This window comes from Equus caballus, chromosome 12, assembly GCF_041296265.1.
Source record: "Equus caballus isolate H_3958 breed thoroughbred chromosome 12, TB-T2T, whole genome shotgun sequence".
NCBI classification, from domain to species: Eukaryota; Metazoa; Chordata; class Mammalia; order Perissodactyla; family Equidae; genus Equus; species Equus caballus.
The window spans coordinates 2,083,944-2,100,565 of NC_091695.1; the positions used below are offsets into that span (position 1 = coordinate 2,083,944).

The 16,622-nt window shown below is 49.2% G+C and overlaps 1 protein-coding gene across 10 annotated transcripts in view; it reads right to left on the bottom strand.

Annotated features, from left to right (window-relative positions):
- Positions 1–16,215, bottom strand: part of SLC1A2 (solute carrier family 1 member 2) — a 138,046-nt gene extending 121,831 nt beyond the window's left edge. For 2 of the 10 annotated variants that reach the window (XM_070229283.1, XM_070229272.1), the window contains exon 1: positions 14,937–15,918. In XM_070229283.1, the coding sequence (XP_070085384.1) occupies positions 14,937–14,953 (17 nt within the window). In that variant the 5' untranslated portion in view covers positions 14,954–15,918. The other 8 variants (XM_070229288.1, XM_070229278.1, XM_070229284.1 and 5 more) reach the window with 7 other exon arrangements.
- Between the last annotated feature and the right edge of the window lie 407 nt (positions 16,216–16,622).

A 16,622-nucleotide genomic window follows, 5' to 3' on the forward strand; every position in this document is an offset into this window, starting at 1 on the left:
CAAAGTGTCTCATTATTGGAATACTCTAGCGCACTGCAAGAGATCAGATATTCTCAAGGTCATCATCTTCATCATGCTCACTGTCACCAATAATAGTATTTCCTACAGGCCACATGTGTGGCTTCCCTGCAGGACTGGCCGTATGATTTATGCGGCCCAGTGGAAGATGAAACACAAGGACCTCATTACTAGGAATTTCAAGACAGTGGCTGCAGAGCGTTAAACCAAGGACAAGGCCCTTCCGGGCCCGGGGCCCTGTGCCGCTGCCCATCGTGTGCCCATGAAGCCGGCCCTGCTTCCCTGTGTTCCTCTGCTGGTACTCAAATAAAATAAGATTCTCTTGAATCAGAAATTCTTGTGGTAAAGAATTCATCCAGTGAGCTTTTCGACTGCCTTCATTGTACACCCTGTGATTCCATGACATGAGAAACTCAACAATTGATTTAAAATGCCCCCTGGCTAGACACTAAAGTCACAGCTGGCTGGAATTGTGACTTTCCTGCCCCCTGAAAACACGGGGACATCTTCATCTCGCTGACCAGCCTCAGCAGCTTAGCTCACAGGGGAGAAGGAAAGCCCTTGGTGGACAAACGTATGGACACATGGACTGGACGAGCCGGCTCCCCTGCGGCCACGTCCCCAGGGAGGGTGTCCTGTAACACAAACAGCATCCTCAAGCCTGTTTCACCTGTGCCGCCCGCTTCTGGCTGGGTTGGGATGCAGGCTGACTTCTAGGGCAGCTGGTCAGTCACTTTGAAAAGAGGAATATCTGATTTCAGGCTTCCATGCTTGCCGTGTTTATGCTGAGGCCTTTCTAGCCCTTTCAAAATGTGCTTTTCAATCCCTCAGATATCTTTTTCTCCTTCTTTAAAGGCCTCCCTTCTTCCCCATGTTGCCCCTTCACCCTATAAAGTCTGTCAATAGCCCAGACAGAGCCAGGCTGGACATACCCGAGCAGTGGCACCGGAAGTCTTGCTGAACCCCGCTGATGACTCTTAAGGAGAAGCCAGGAGGACCAGGACCAGGACCAGGACCAGGACCAGGACCAGGTGGGAAACGGCGACTGCTGTCAGCTTGCTCTCAACCTCAGCCCGGCTGTCCCAGCATAGCCACGGCTCCAGGCAGCTCTGGTCCCTGGCTGACTGAGCAACTCCAGGTCACTGGGAATGCAAACAGTCAACGCCGTGGGGCTTCCCTTCTTAAAAACCAAGGACCAGCCCGCTGCCCGGGAAGGGGGAGCTGCAGGAGCGCCACCATCGCCGCAGCCACAGCGCCCCTGGGCCGGCCGGGCCGCGTATGCAGATCCCAGTGGACCTGCCTGGACACACGCTGAGAGTCTTCAGAGGGAGAGAAAAGGCAAATAAGGAAAAAGGCGATCCGTGTATGCTTGGTCCTCCCAGCTAACAACGACTTCAATATCAAAGGAAACTAGAAAACACAGCGTCCCCACGTGGCTTCTGCTCTCCCCTCCACAGCGGCAGGTGCACTCGGCTCTGAATCTCGGAGGGAGCCGGCGTTTGCCTAAGGATGATGGGGGCGATTCAGGGGCAGATTTTCCCACAGGGCTGGGGAGAGGGTCCTACACCCGCCCTTTGTCCGTCACTGAGAGTCAAGAACGAAGGCACTTGGCAGTTTTTACTCTCTTATCCCACCAGGACATGACAAATAACTTCAACACGTACCACCACCAAAAACTCCAGAAAAGAACCCACTTCAGGAAATATACAAATCCCAAACATTGTCATGTAGGTGACCAGAAAACACACATACCAACCAGAAGACATTATTTCTAGACACCTGGCTCTTTTTTCCCCCGACCACACTTGGAAGCTGGAGAAGAGAACTCTATTGGGAATGATTAAATACTTTCCACATCTCTTTAAAAGTTAAAAGCATCGATCTAACAACAATGTTGTCAGCTTCAGGTAACTTTTCTTTTTCTAAATCAGTTTTTCAAGTAGTTGAACTGTTGGGCCTTGCATTTTATTCACTGATGCAATTTAAACACCATCTTTGACTTAAGAAATCCTTCGTTATATCTGAATATCAAATGCAAGCCAGCTTCTCCTTGTTTTCCGTCACAAGAAACAAGGAAAAGAAAGAGAAAGACATCGTTCTGAAAGGAGGCAGCCGGTCTTCGGAAAGATCTGGCCAAGGGGGGGCTCAAAAAATCTCATTTGATTAAACTTCACTGCATTTTCAAATAAGAGCAGCTATGGGAGATTGCCATCTTTCCAGACAGCAGCATGGGAACCCGACTGACTATGACAAGCACATTTTTGGCTTCACAAAATGAACTGCTGTCCAACCAATTATTCTTGTCACCTACTGGAACTCTGTCAACCCTTAGCAGTCAAAAGGCAGGTTACTGACTGGCGGGCAGGGACATTCAACTAACCACCAGAACCTTAAAAAGAGGACATGTCCCAACAAGCAAAAGGACATGTGTTCTCAACTTTGGCCCCGCTTCCCTTAAAACCATCCTCTCTGCGCTCTCTATGCCCTTGCTCGTCTCTTTCCCAAGGCAGACAATTCAATTACACTAAGATGCATTGTGATAATGATCATAAGTCGGGGTGCAAAGAAATGAGTGTAGTCCTGATCCTCGGGGAGGTGCCAGGATCGTGAGCAGACAGACAAGAAAACACTCAGCACACTCTGTGATAATGAAGTCCTGGGAGAGGTCTGAACAAAGTGTGATCGGGAGAAACTCCCTTGAAGAGACTCAGCTCAGATGTCACCTCTTCTGAGAAGCCATCCGTCTGTCCCCAGGTTGAGGCGGATGAGTATGCAGTGAAGAAATGCTTCCTGAGTACACGGCGTTAGGATCTAGGGGATGCCACGATGAGCCAGCCCAGGAGAGTGCTTACACTCCGGTGAGGGAGGTAGAGACAAACAAGAGGGTAAATAAATAAAAATATTTAAAAACTGCAACTGATGCTGTGAAGGAAGCAAACAAAAGGAATGAAGTAGGACCAAGAAAGGGAGACCTATTTTCAGTGGAGTGATGAGAGCAAGCCTTCTGGTAAATGTCATTTAAGCTAAGAACTAAAGGATGTTCCAGGATAAGAGTGCACCAGCCAACTGAAGAATGGTGGTAGGCGGAATATAGGAACTGGTCCAGACAAAGGGAATGGGCCTAAGGTGCGTGAGACCGTGGAGTATTTGGAACTGAAAGTCAGGAGGCTACGCAGCTTCCACTAGAGTGATGACAGTTGTCTGGGCTGATGTGATGACCATGGCAATGGAGAGAAAAGGCCAGACTTAAGGTACATTTTGGTGATATTTCTGAGAAAGCTTGTTGGCTGGGGCTGACGGAAGAGAAAAAACCAAGGATAAGACACACCTTTCTGGCTTTGAATATCTACCTGGGGGGTAATGCCATTCACTGAGACAGAGAAACTTGGGATGGAGTAAGGATGAGTCTGCAAAAAGAAATATCAAGAGTCCCGTTGTACCCATGGTAATCTGGAGATGTCTGTGCACTCCACAGAGGGAGGTGTCAATTAGGTGGCAGCATATAGGCATCTGGAGCTTGGAGAAGAAAGGTCTGAGATGGAAAAATGCATTTTGGAGTTATCAGTATAGATGTGGATGAAAATGCCCAAGAAGTGATCCAAGGAGAATGCAGAGCAGAGAGTAGGGATCAAAGAGTCAGAGGAAGTTTCACAAGCTATGTAAGAGCACAAAAGAAGGGTCGGGGGAGGAAGAGAAGAACTCCAGCTAGGGAGACTTAGAAAGGTTTGTGGAAGGTGAATCTAAAAAAATAATAACAACCACTACTAAAACCTGTCCAGGTCTAGCTAGCTGTCCCGTCTGTCACGTGACGGATCACCAGAGTGGACTGCAAGGGTCTGGCAGTCTAGGTCCTTGACCTTTTCCTTCCCTCGGTTCTGAGTTGTCCTTTCCTATGCTGTGGGATCAGTCAAACAGGGAGGCCACAGGGAGCTTTGACCAAGTACTCACAGAGCCACCCCGCCCTCTCCTGCAGGAACCTCAAAGCCAGCAGTGAATTGCACTCTGCTTCTAATCCTTTCCTTCAGGAGCTTCTTCCACAAAGGGTACCCAACACCTCATCATCACTAATCAAACATTTCCCTTGGCATATGCACATGCTTACATCACACTCACTCTAAAAGCAAAACAAACAGGCCACAATGGAGTCCTGCTCTCCCCCGCATCCACCTTCCCATTAGCGTCCTCTCTTGACTGCCCCCTTGGAAAAATAATTACATTCATCTCTCTCCACCCATTCTCAACCCACACCAACACGGTGACAGCAGCTACCACTTTGCTGACCCTGCTCTGGCACAGGTCAGTGATGGCCTTGAAATCGATTAATCTGGTGACCACTTTTTAGTACTTACGTTGTTTGACCTCTACAGCATGTGGCACTGTTGCCCACTCCTAGACACCTGCCCTCTCCTGACTCCCCTCCTTACTTCTCAGCCTCGTGTGCACCCTGAAGCGCCTCCCTCTGTCCATCTACAGTCACAAGAGCTCCCCGCAACTCTTCCTTCAGACCCTTTTCTTTCTAGCTTCACAATCTGTCTGGGTGAGCTCATTGACCTCTATGATCATAAATATCACCCCATAAAGGCCCAGCCTCTCACACATCCAGCTCCTCAGTGAGCATCTCCACCTGATGTCCCACAAAAAAGTCTAACCCGGGATGCTGAACCAGACTCATCCCCTTCTTCAAATGTGCCACCTCTCTCCGGAATTCCTTTTCTGAACCCTCCCCCACCTCTAGCTGCTCAAGCCAGGAATCCCGAGTGGCTCCATGCCTCCCTCCGGCTCAGCCACTCCGCGCATTTGGTCACTCAGTCCTTCGAGACATCCTCGGAGTCTGGTAATGCATATACCTCCCTGTGCCCTAACTTGGGCCATATCTCCCCCCTGAATCATGGCTGTCATCTTCTAACTAGTCTCAGTGCCCCTGTCTCATCCCCCTCCGCAATTCCTATTTTACCCAACATTGGTATAATAATTATAACAACAAAGACTTGGAGAGAACCCAAATGTCTATCAATCAGGGACTGTTTAAATCAATTATCATACAAGCAGACAGTGGACTAGTATCAAATATACATATATACACGTACGACATATAATATCACATGCGTGTGTACCCAGAGAGATTAAATGAAAGCAAGTTGCAGAACAGTCCGCACAACATGATGCATAAGAATAGCATGTTTACACAGGCATAGAAAAACATCTCAAAGAATAGATTAAAAAACTGAGTATTTCCAGAGAGCAGAATTAGGGTGAGAGGCAGTCTTTTACCTCTTTACTTTATGCCATTCTGAAATATTTGAAGTTTGGCTTTTTGTTTGTTTGTTTGTTTATAATGTCACTTTTTTTGTTGTGGGAAAAGAGCCACTGATCCAGAGAACAAAAAGCTTAAAAAGTTTATTTTTTTGACAGTGGATAGTGAATTCTTTGTATCCTTTTATTTGGCTGATAGTTATAGTCTATGTGCAAAATTTTCTAAATCTACATTTTCTAAATGTAGATTGAATACAATCGGTGTTGTCTTTACCCACATACTGGAAACGTGCACAGTATCTCTCTGCCATAGTACATAACAGACGTGTAACTCTTAAAAACAGGGCGTGAAAGGAAGGAAAGACAGTTTTCGATGTTGGCTTGCTTTACGTTCTATTAGGCTACAGCTGAGCCATTTGAATGAAGCTGTTGTACCAACAGAAACACAAACATATTGCCAATCAATGTCTTGGTCTCAGCAAACAGTCAACCGCTGTGAGGAAATGAGGGGAAATATCCACGGAAGCGTAATCTACCAGGCCTTGGATAGTGTACAAGCCTTCTTTCATCTCTGAACTTTATCTCAGTGTTTACCAAGGGAAGAGAGCAGAGAGGTGTCAACACACCCACGCCTTTGGCGGGAGGCTGACAATGCAGTGGGCATTCCAGAGAGGGGCTCACCGCCACCGTTTCTCAAGGCGAAGGCTCTCTAGGAACTAACACCGGTAGGAACGTAGAAACAGCTGCTGTCAGCACTGGAAATATCAGTAATAGCTATACTCTGCTTCCCAATATATTTATTTATTGCGCTTTCTGGTCCCTTCCATTAACCAGAGTTGGTTTCCCTGTCTTAGGCAGCAATTTCAGATAACCATCCTCCTGTTGGACCAGATCCCCTTGGAAGGTCTGGAGTGAAGAGAAAGGCTTCTGTCATCTGCCCTTTGGGCTGTGTGGTCACGGCTAAAACTGAGGAAGGTAATGCCTGCTCGTTTTCTCCATCCTTGCTCACCAGAATCTACCTTCCCCCACCCTTTTTCCCCAACACACACTCCTTTTAAGGTATAGCATTTTATTACAGGTGATAGCTTTATGGAGGCCTGGATATTCAAATTGAAAGTAACTGTTTTATGATCTCTCAAACATTTGAGAATTGGAGTCAATAATGGATGCTCTGATGTGCTGCCCAGACCCCCAAGACCCCACCTTCAGGACCGACAGATTTGTTCTCCCAGCTGCTGGGAGTGTTGATAAGTGACAACACATCAACCATGTGCCCCTCTAAAGCCATGCCTTGGACTCACCCAGGGCCATGCCCGCTGCCCGACCGCAGCCAGTCCAGTGGCTGGTTGATGCAATGGTGGAAAGGCCAGACATCCTTCCTCCATTCGGAAGGGCCAGCCCTGCACCACAGCTTCCTGTGGGACGTGCTGAGCCCTTGGCAGTGAGTGTTTCCACTTCTCCCTCCAGCCACCCTTGCTTCCCTCTCTCGTCCACAGCGATTGACGCTGAGAGCCCCCTCAACAAACATCATGCACACAAGTCTCCACCTCAGAGAGTTTCCCAGGACCAACCAGCAACAATGCCTCAAACCCAGTGTAGCAATGTCCTGAAAAGAATCCAAATTTGAATATTCTCAGACTAATCAATAAACTCCTACAAATGATTAGTGCTTCATTTGAAATGCTAGCAATTAATCATGATCGAAAAATCAATGATCCCTCACACCTTCTATCCTATGATGATTTTACTAATATCTGCTCATCGATGACTTTGAATCCCAGGAAAACACTAGGGGAATAGACTCAGCCTATAATTCCATTACTCTCTATTCTATTCTCAGAAAATTAGTCCAATATTTATTTTTGACACTTTTTTTAGACCATACGTTTTATCCAAATACAAAAGTTAGGGGCCGGCCCCGTGGCTGAGTGGTTGAGTTCTCGCGCTCCGTTTTGGCAGCCCAGGGTTTCAATGGTCGGATCCTGGGCGCGGACATGGCACCGCTCATCAGGCCACATTGAGGTGGCATCCTACATGCCACAACTAGAAGGACCCACAACTAAAATATACAACTATGTACTTGGGGGATTTGGGGAGAAAAAGCAGGGAAAATAAAAAAAGATTGGCAACGGTTATTAGCTCAGATGCCAATCTTCAAAAAAAAAAATTAATAGCCGAACCAATCCCCTGGGACCATCAGTCCCTTTAGAGTGTCTGAGATGAGTGTTGTCAGCTGATATCCATCCATTTCACCCCTAGACAAGTTTGTCTAATTGTGCTTGGTTCATGCTGACTTCCACCCACTTCCTAACAAAGCTGGCTATCAGATCACAACTGTCCACTTAAGTAAAGACTGAGATAAAAACAAAAACTCAGTTGGGTCTGCAGAAGCTGGCCCTGCCTGACACAGAATGGAGAAGAACACGTTCCGCCTTTCACCTGTTTCCTTTTACTTCACCTCCCTTCGGGCACTGCTATTGCTTCTTCCACCTGGAATTCTCTGGTTTAAAGTCTACAAACTGGGTCTGACCGTGGTTCGCAGCTGCCCAGACTTATTCCCACATTTTTTATGGTAGCATTTTCTTTGGATTGTCGCATCTCCACTCAAAGATAAGTTCACTTCTTTCTGTGACCATTGCTGTCCTTCTTGTGCATTGCCTCTTAAATTCTTTATCATCTCTCTTGGCAGGGATACTGGCTGTCTTGCTTCCTTTGACCAAAATGATCAGAGACACCCAGTGGAGAAAAACAAACCAACGATGGAGGGCCCGTGAAATTTTAAGGAAATGTGAATTAATTGCAAAATGTGGATAATATGAAACACAGTAGAATCAGATGACAAAAAAAAAAAGGCACCTAATAATGGCATACGGTTGAAATTTCTCAAAGCTTCAGTTTTTCCATCTGTAAAATGAGCATAATATTCCATAGGAGTTTTCGAAGGATTTAATAAAGTCACGTATGTATAGTCACACAGACTCAGAATAAGTTTAAATGAAGGGTCCTATTCATATTTGTTTGTAATGATATCTATGAACACTGTTGATATATGGCAATCGTTTCACGAATACCAAATGACGTATTTGGTGGAGACACTTTTTAATCAAAAGAGAATGGACAGCTGTGGGAACTGGGACTCCCGAAGGCCCAGGGGCTTCCGAAGGACGTCAAACCACCAGTCTGGACAAAGGGCTGACATTTACTGCCACCTGTAGGGTGATCAGCAAACTGTGCCACTCTTAAAAATACACAGAAATATGGCCTCTGAAAGATTCCTTCCTCAATTTAAAAGGCATCCTTCGGTCATCACTGTTTGCATATGTTGCAAAAAACAAACCAACAGCAACAACAGCATCAGCCCCACTTCTAAAGGGTCAGTGCTAGTAGCTGATTGAGGAAAGTGGGTAAGTTAAGTCACAATCCTAAACAGCCACACTTGAAAATCACATAAGAAAGGATAAACTCCAGGGCCTACTAAGTGCTCAGCTAGATTGGCCACTAAGAAGTACATGCCCAAGGCTAGTATTCCAAAGGAGGGGACCCACGGGGCCGTGCCCTGGGCTGCTTCAAAGTGCTGCCTCTGGATAAGACAACGCTGTTAGCGTCCTGACAGCCAATAAGGACAGAAGAACTCTCCGTTAAGAACAACCCGGAGCAAAGTTACAGGAAATAACAAGAAGACAGTGGTGAAGGGGTTACAAAGAAAAAATACAAAGAAAATTGGAATCACCTTTCAATGCATAAAAATAAGATTTGGAAGAATTCTTCCAATCCACAACCAGTAGGCAGTGCACACTGTAAAAGGGTGGGACCCAAGCTCACATCCTTTCAATGGCTGCCTTAGGGAAGTCAGGGGTGAAGCAGGTTACATGAGCAAGTCGTCTCAGAGAAGACTGTCCGACCTAGAGGGCACATGCCCTGTGTCAGAGGACACTGTTCCCAGGGCCAGCTGACCCCAGCCCTGTGGGACTAAGCAGCATATCCTAGTGGTTAGGGCCATGGGTTCCGGAGCCAGGCTGCCTGGGTTTAAGGCCTGGCTTTACCACTCACTAGCTGTGAAATCTTGGGCAAGTTACTTAATCTTTCTGTGCCTCAGTTTCCATACCTGTAAAATGGGAATAATAGTCCCTGTGCATGATATTGTTGTGGGGATTTAAAAATACTTGTAAAGTGTTTTAAACAACGCAGGGCTGTAATCACTCAATAAACGGTACGAAGAAAGAAGGGGAGGTCCTTTGTCATCAGGTTTCCCAAAGTTTGAGAGAAGCCAGAATCGGGATATTTTTTAGGTGAAATATTATTAAGTATAAGTAAATAATTCAAAGATTCTCAAAATCCTGTGTGAGCCAAAACATACAGGCCTATGGGCCACATGCAGTCCAGAGGCGTCTGATGCCTCGCGCCTCGTGCTATGGGAGGAGCAAAGCTCAGGAGGCAGACAAGCCTCAGACCCACTTCCCACTTTGCCCCCGGCTCCATGATGCTGAGAGAACAGTGGCTGGAACCCGGGAGGCAGGAGCCCACCACGGAAAGTCGTGTGACAGATTACGAGGAGCGAGTGACAGATGGCACTCCCACCCAAATGTAATAAAGAAAGTGCTCTCTGAGACTTCAAGGAAGGCGCTAATATACAGGGGGTGTGGGTGTGGGGAGAAATAGCTCCCTCCTCATCCCTAGGGGCTTGATTCAAGGTCTAGAATGTGTACCATCATCTACCCTAGAGGGCTCTGCGAGTGACACACACCAACTCCAGCCGCCAAAATAGAGTCCTTCCCTTCACTCCATTTTCAAAGGACAATTTCTCCTTTAAAATTGCCCAGTGAGTCCATATCCACAGCAGCTGCCAAGATGGACAGATACACCGGCCGGCCGGCCATTCAGCAGACAGCAGTCAGACCTGCCAGTCTACGTGCAAAACTAAATAAATACAAGAATGAAAGGCAAGGAAACGAGTATCAACACCATTGAAAAACAACCATTTTAAAACAAAAAAAAGCACTAAGAAAATGAGGAATTCTTTTTCAAAGTTTAAGCTTCTGCCCTTTTCTTCATTCTCCTTCAATATTGCAAGCCCACTGTCTTTTCTGCCATCGTTTGAAGCCAACCAGACAGATTTATAACAAGATGCTGGTCCTTTTTGATTCTACTGACAAATATGCAGCCCATCTGCCTCCCATCAATGACGGAGCACGTGAAGATGGAGCAACAAGATATTTTTAAACACTTCTTTAATTCATTCATTCCAAGGGCTTGGCACATGGTGGTCGAGGGGTGAGCGGTGGCAGTGGCGGGAGAGACCAGTGCAATCGTGGTAAATAGAGAGATTCGCCGTAATCTGGATTCCAAAGCCCTTGCTACGAAGTCCGCTGCGTGCCCCAACAGCTGCTGAGGGTACGGAAAAGGGGCCTGCGTTGAGGCAGGCTGCGGCCTATGTTAGAGTTTTCAGACTTCCAGGACAAGTGCTTAAAATGCAAATAAAACTAAAATTTTATCTTGAGGATGACTCTTCTGCCCACTATGGCTAGAAGATTTTAAATTATCAGTGTCTTATTTGATAAAAGATAATTACGGCAGGCAACTGAAATGAAGAGCAGAGTCAGCGTGTTCCGAGAGGCAAGCCAGTCCCATGGGGGGAAAAATCAGTACAGAGGACAATTTAGTTTGCCTTTACAAGGGGGAAAACCAGACATCTGGGCATTGTGTGATACAGCCGTGGAGGAGGGTGGGGAGGGGAGATTTTCATTGAAATCAACCTGTGTGGAGCTTCAAACTGTGAAAAAGCTTTGCAATCCTGGATCTGCAGGATTCACGGCACACTGACCCAGAAATCTCAGACTTAGCTGTTAAATATTGCCTGTTTTTGCAGCCGAAGGACCATCTCTTAAGGACTTTTCCTGGTCTGACAATTCCCTTACATCTGAAGCCAGAGGAGACAGCAGCTAATTGTGTCACATGAAAGAGGAGAAGAAGTGGCCATTGCTCCTGATGGACAGACTCATCTTTTGGTTTTTAACATCCTGGCTTTTCCACTTCCCAAGTTTCATTTGGATTTAGAAATTAATTCTTGAGAATTAAGCTTCCGACCGCTCACAAGAGACTGTCTTAACAACACGAAACAGCTTTCTCACAGTCCCACTAACATCTATTTTACCCAGGGAGGCTGATTTTTATATTCCTGAAAATGAGAAAATGAGAAATGAAAACCACAGCGACGGCTGAGGCGTGCAATATGCAAACCCCTCTGGACCCCAAACCGCACGCCCTCCACTCACTTCCTAATAAGTCCACTGCATGGCTCTTCCTCTGACCGCCTCAGCCTCATTCCTGAGGGGAAGAGCGAGAAGGCAATCGTTTTGCTTTTGTTTGCTTGAAATAATAAATCCAGAGGTCTCCCTTGCCAGGGTCTTTTGCTGTCAGCAGTTTTCTGTTTCATTTGCTTTCTAAGTTAAACTGAAACCCAAGCTCTCACGGTTGGCTTTTGCCCTGACCCCTTGGCTCCTGGGAACTGATCAGAAGGCAGATGGCCTTGGGTCCCTGACATACATGGTCACCTAGCCGCCCCCTAGCCCCAGAACGTATTTCTAAAATGTCCACCTCCACAGCGTCTGGGCATCCAATAATCTCAGTCCATAATGGACACTAACCTGTCTGCCACCAGCTTCTCATAATCTCTTTCCAATTTGGGTCTGAGACCCAAAATCGTAATTCTAGCCATGTCAGGAGACTCAGAAAAAAGAATGCTCAGCTATCAAATTAGACCCTGCTCTGCAAGAAAATACCTCTCAGGGCCTGGGAACTCCCAGAGTCCACTGCTGACTTTTATAGAAACTGGATACTAATGATCCCAATTCCAAACAACCAGAAACCTCAAATAACCAGACCGTGTTTGAGTATGCTTTGCAAAAGCAAAGACCAAGTGCACAGGCTGATAATAAGAATATTCCAAAAGGCAATTTGCAGGGTGTGTATGCCAAGGGTTTGAGAGCAAGCTGGTAACTTTCTGTGCCAGACATGCCTCGTACACTCTTCAGTGATAACTGACACTTCCAGATGACAACCCACAGGTCCTGCCAAGTCCTGGGATCTTCCTGGAAAGATGACGCCACGTTCTATACCATCTTATTCTTAAAGCTCAAGCTCATTGGACTGCCTGCTTCACAGTTATTGGAAGAATCAAATGTGATTATGCACAAAAACAAGCTTTAAAGTGGAGAGCTAAACAAACAGAAGATGTCACTATTGCTTCTAATAATTCTTTAAAAATCGGTAATCGACATATGTTGCTGACTAACTACATCATCAAATAATTGGTAACCGGGACGGTCAGTTTACCATACTGCCCCGGGCCCCAACATTCTGGGTCAGAGTTGAACTGATAAGACATACACTGAAAGCATATAACCATATTGCTATTTTCGCTTCTTTCGCAGCAACATATGTTTCAAGGAAACAGCTTCAACCTTGTAAGAAGGAAAAGGCTAACAAAGGAGACCAGCCTGAGGATTCTCGGTGAACTTCCCTTTATAAAGCACCTTAACCAAAGACGTGGGATGAGGAGAGAGGATCTCACCAAACGATATGGACAATTTCCTAACCAAAGTCCTTGCCTGGAGCCAGCCTTCTCGAAGCCGGCTCCCAGACCGGTCATGCCTTTGCACCCCCGGGGTGCCCAGCATGTGAGAGCCACCCAACAAGTACTCAGCCAGAGCTCCTGGAAGAAAAGGTGGAAGAAAGGAAGAGAAGAAGCAAGGAAAGACCAGGGCTTCTGAGAAGGTCACGTGCTCATCAGTTACTGCTCCTAACTGATCATAGGTCATAGATTTTTATGTGTTTGCCAACCTTTCAAATTTTCTCAATTCTTTTATCTCCTAAATACAAATTTCTTTGGCCAACCTTTTCTTAACTACGCACAGTGCACAAATGCGCATTAATTGCAGGTCAGTCTTTTAAAAATACTGAAAATCACTTCTGCTCTATATTTAACGTCAAATCATTTGGCAGTTCTCATTTAGGACAAAGGTGAGATAAACACACTTAATTCGGGTTTTTTGTTGTTGTCTTAACCCCTCCGTTCACTAACCAGCCATCAAAATAAGGAGCGAGTTGGATGCAGAATTTGAGAGACCACCACCATCCATCTCTTTCAGAGATGTTTTCCGACCTCGCCTTTACCAGCAGGGCTAAATCTGGAAGGTGCTGAAGGCAGCCCCAACTGCCTCTGCATCTTTGCTAATAGGAAAGGCTGTTTAATCAAACAGTGGAAGGCACTGAGGCTGAGCCATACGGGCTGTTAATATTTAATTCCAAAAATCTGCGTTAGCACGATGTACCACCCTCCTTGTACACAGGTGTCTTTCCAGAGCATCCTTTTGAAGAAATAATAATCCAAAAGGTCCACACTGCTGGACTGTTAGGACGAAAAGAAAGAAGAAATCTCAGGCTACCACAAAATGCCAGACCCCTCTGGAAGGACTCCAGGAGACAGAAGAGGGACGAGTTCCTTCTCCTGGACGCAGAGAGACAGTTTCAGAAATATTTTCCCTTTTCGGAGTTGAAGTCTAGAGATCTGAGTTTGGAACCAGCTCTTTGCTCCTAGAGACTCATTCCCCCAAAATAAACGTGCAGAGTTGGTAAAATTTATTAGAGAGAAACTCCGGAAAGCGCCCGCCCTAAGGACTCTACGCCTGTGCGCAGAGGAGCTGCGGCTATTTGCTTTCCGCATAATATGGATCCAGTGATCTCCTGCAAGTGGCTAGTGCAATTGTGTGAATTAACCAACGGATGAGCCCCCTAAGCAGTCCTTTTATTCCTGCCCAGCGTCAACCAAGCCAGAAAAGTTTTCTGGGAGACACAATTCCAGGGACGTTGTTCTAGCCCTTTCTTTTGAGGTGTGAGTGTTCAAGGCATCCTCGCAGCACCATCTCCCTCTTGCTAGGACAGCTGTCCTTATTTATCACTGGAAACATTCTCCATCCAACTGCAACCTCAGGAAGCAGGAGGCCACGGGCAGAACGGGGAAGCCAATGGGGACTCCTGTCTCTGCCCCAAACCACTTATTTTCCCGCTTCTTCCTGGGAAGCACCCAAATCTCTTCCACTCTTCCTTAGAGCCGGCCAGGGAGATTCCACCATCGGGGACAAGAAGCGAGCCGAGCAGGCCGGCATCCACTCGGCCATTCTGCAAACCTGACATTCAAGGCCGCGCGCGCTGGTCCTCGCCCCGCCCCGGCCCCGGTCCGGCTCACGCTCATTCATTCCCGGCCGGTCCCACCATCCAGCCCGCGCCGCGCTCCATGCGCCGCTTCCCCGGGCAACGTCTGCCGCTCACGCCGTGCCCAATCCCTTATTGTTTTTAAACCTCAAAAGTAACCACCAGAGGATTTTTTCCCCACACTCTTTTTCACACATCCTTCGAACCCTTTGGATTAAAATAAAACAATCCTCCATCTCTCGCGTCTTCTAGAAGGTTAAGCAGCAAGCTTCAACAGAGAAAATCAATGCCCTCCCCACCATCCCACCCCCCCCCCCCGGCCCCCCGCCAAGCCATCGCTCCGCCAGGGTCTCAGAGGCCTGGCGCCGACATCTGTCTCTCCCCATCCCGGAGAGGGGGCCACAAACCCGCGCGCGCCCCCCGCTTCCCTGCGGGTACGAGAAAAGCCCCCTCACCCTTCGGTGGATGCCATGGTGTGGGGAACGCCCCCTCCTCTTCGGCACGATCCGGCAGCGGCGGCGAGGGAGAGAGCGCGCGCCGGGGTGAGCGCGAGTGTGGCCGGGCGCCGTATTTAAGGGGGGCCTCTCCCCGCTTTCCCACCCCCTCCGGGGTAAGCCCTTCAGCGCCTCCAGGGGCGCAGGAGGCTCCAGCGGGCGCTAATCCGCGTCTCGGCTCTCCACCGCGCGCGTCCCGCGCTCCCCTCCGCCGGCCTCGGTGGCGCTCGGCGGGGCGCTCGGCAGGCTCGGGGTTGGCCTCCCCGAGAGCGCGCCGCCCCCGGGGCTGCGGGAGGGCGCGCTGGAACCGTGCGTCGCTGCCGCCGCCGCTGCCACCTGTGTTTGCCGCGGGGCTCGCAGGCACGGCGAGTGGCGGAGCGCGGGCAGGGAGGGTGGTGGCAGGCGAGGACGAGGAGTGCGTGTGCGGTGAGTGTGCAGGGGAGTGTGTGCGTGCGCGCGTGTGCGGGTGTGTGCGCGCCGGGGGAGGCGGTGGAGGCCGCTGCGCCCTGGCTCCGCGCCGCCGGGGAGGGATTGCGAGGTTTAGCCCCGCCGGAGCTGGGGATTTGCAGGCGATCCCTCTCTATTTTCGTCGAGAGCTGACATCACCCGCGCCGCCGCCTCGGGAGACTCCTTTAACTGCCGCCCCCTCGCCCCCCATCTCGAGACGCCGTCCCTCCTCCGCCACCCCTCCCCCCAGCCTCTCGCCATAAATTAGCCGAATAAGAAGAGGCCCCGCTGGTCGCCCGGGAAGGCCTGGGCAGCCCGTGGCAGGAGCCCAAGATCTAAGGAGACGCTATTGTTTCCTCTGAAGCCCGTGTGGCCTCGGGTCACCTCGCGCGGGGCGAAGCTCAGGCCACGGCGCGGAGACCTGGGGCGCCCCTCCATCCCCGCCTCCCTCGAGCAGCTCTGGGCGCTGCGCCTCACTCCTGGGCACACTTGCTCCGGCTCACACTCACCCTCAAGCTCATCCTCACAGGCGGCACACCCACCCCGTCCTCCCACGTCTCCGGTACCCGGGCCCGCGGAACCCAAGCGGCTGAAGCGCAGCCCAGCTGCGCGCCCTCCCCCGTCGCGGCCCAAATAAATCTCTGGCCTTCAATTATTCATCGGGATTAATATTAATGCAGCTCCCTGCGGGCGGCGGGCGGGGTGTTGGGGAGGTCGCGGTTTTTTTTAAGCCGAGGGCAGTTGGCCCTGGGGGCGCATGCTGGCAAGGTACGGAGAGCCGGCCGAGGCTAGCGGCGGGGGACGCGTCTCCACCCCCTCGGCCCCGCTCCCGGTTGGCTTCTGAGCCCGGGGGCGGCTCGCGCAGACAGATGGGCTCGGGGAAGGGAGGGTCCGAGCCTCCCCGCCGGCTTTGCATAACAATGACGAGACCCGTGCAGATTTTATCTTTGGGACACAGCTGACACCTACAGCTGCACCACCTGCCGGACGCTGTGAACGCCGGGGAGCGAAAGCCTCACTTTCCTCCTCTGGAAAATGGGACCAAAAATAACCCTCTTTGCAGGGCCGCGGTGAGAATTAAACAGGCTCTCTTGCGAGAGGGATTTGCAAGTGCCAACGCGCCGGAGAGCCGTCAGCGGTGCTGGCCCGTCCCTTGGAACCTGCCAGGCTCTTCCCAGCGGGTCTTGGAACCACGCCGCT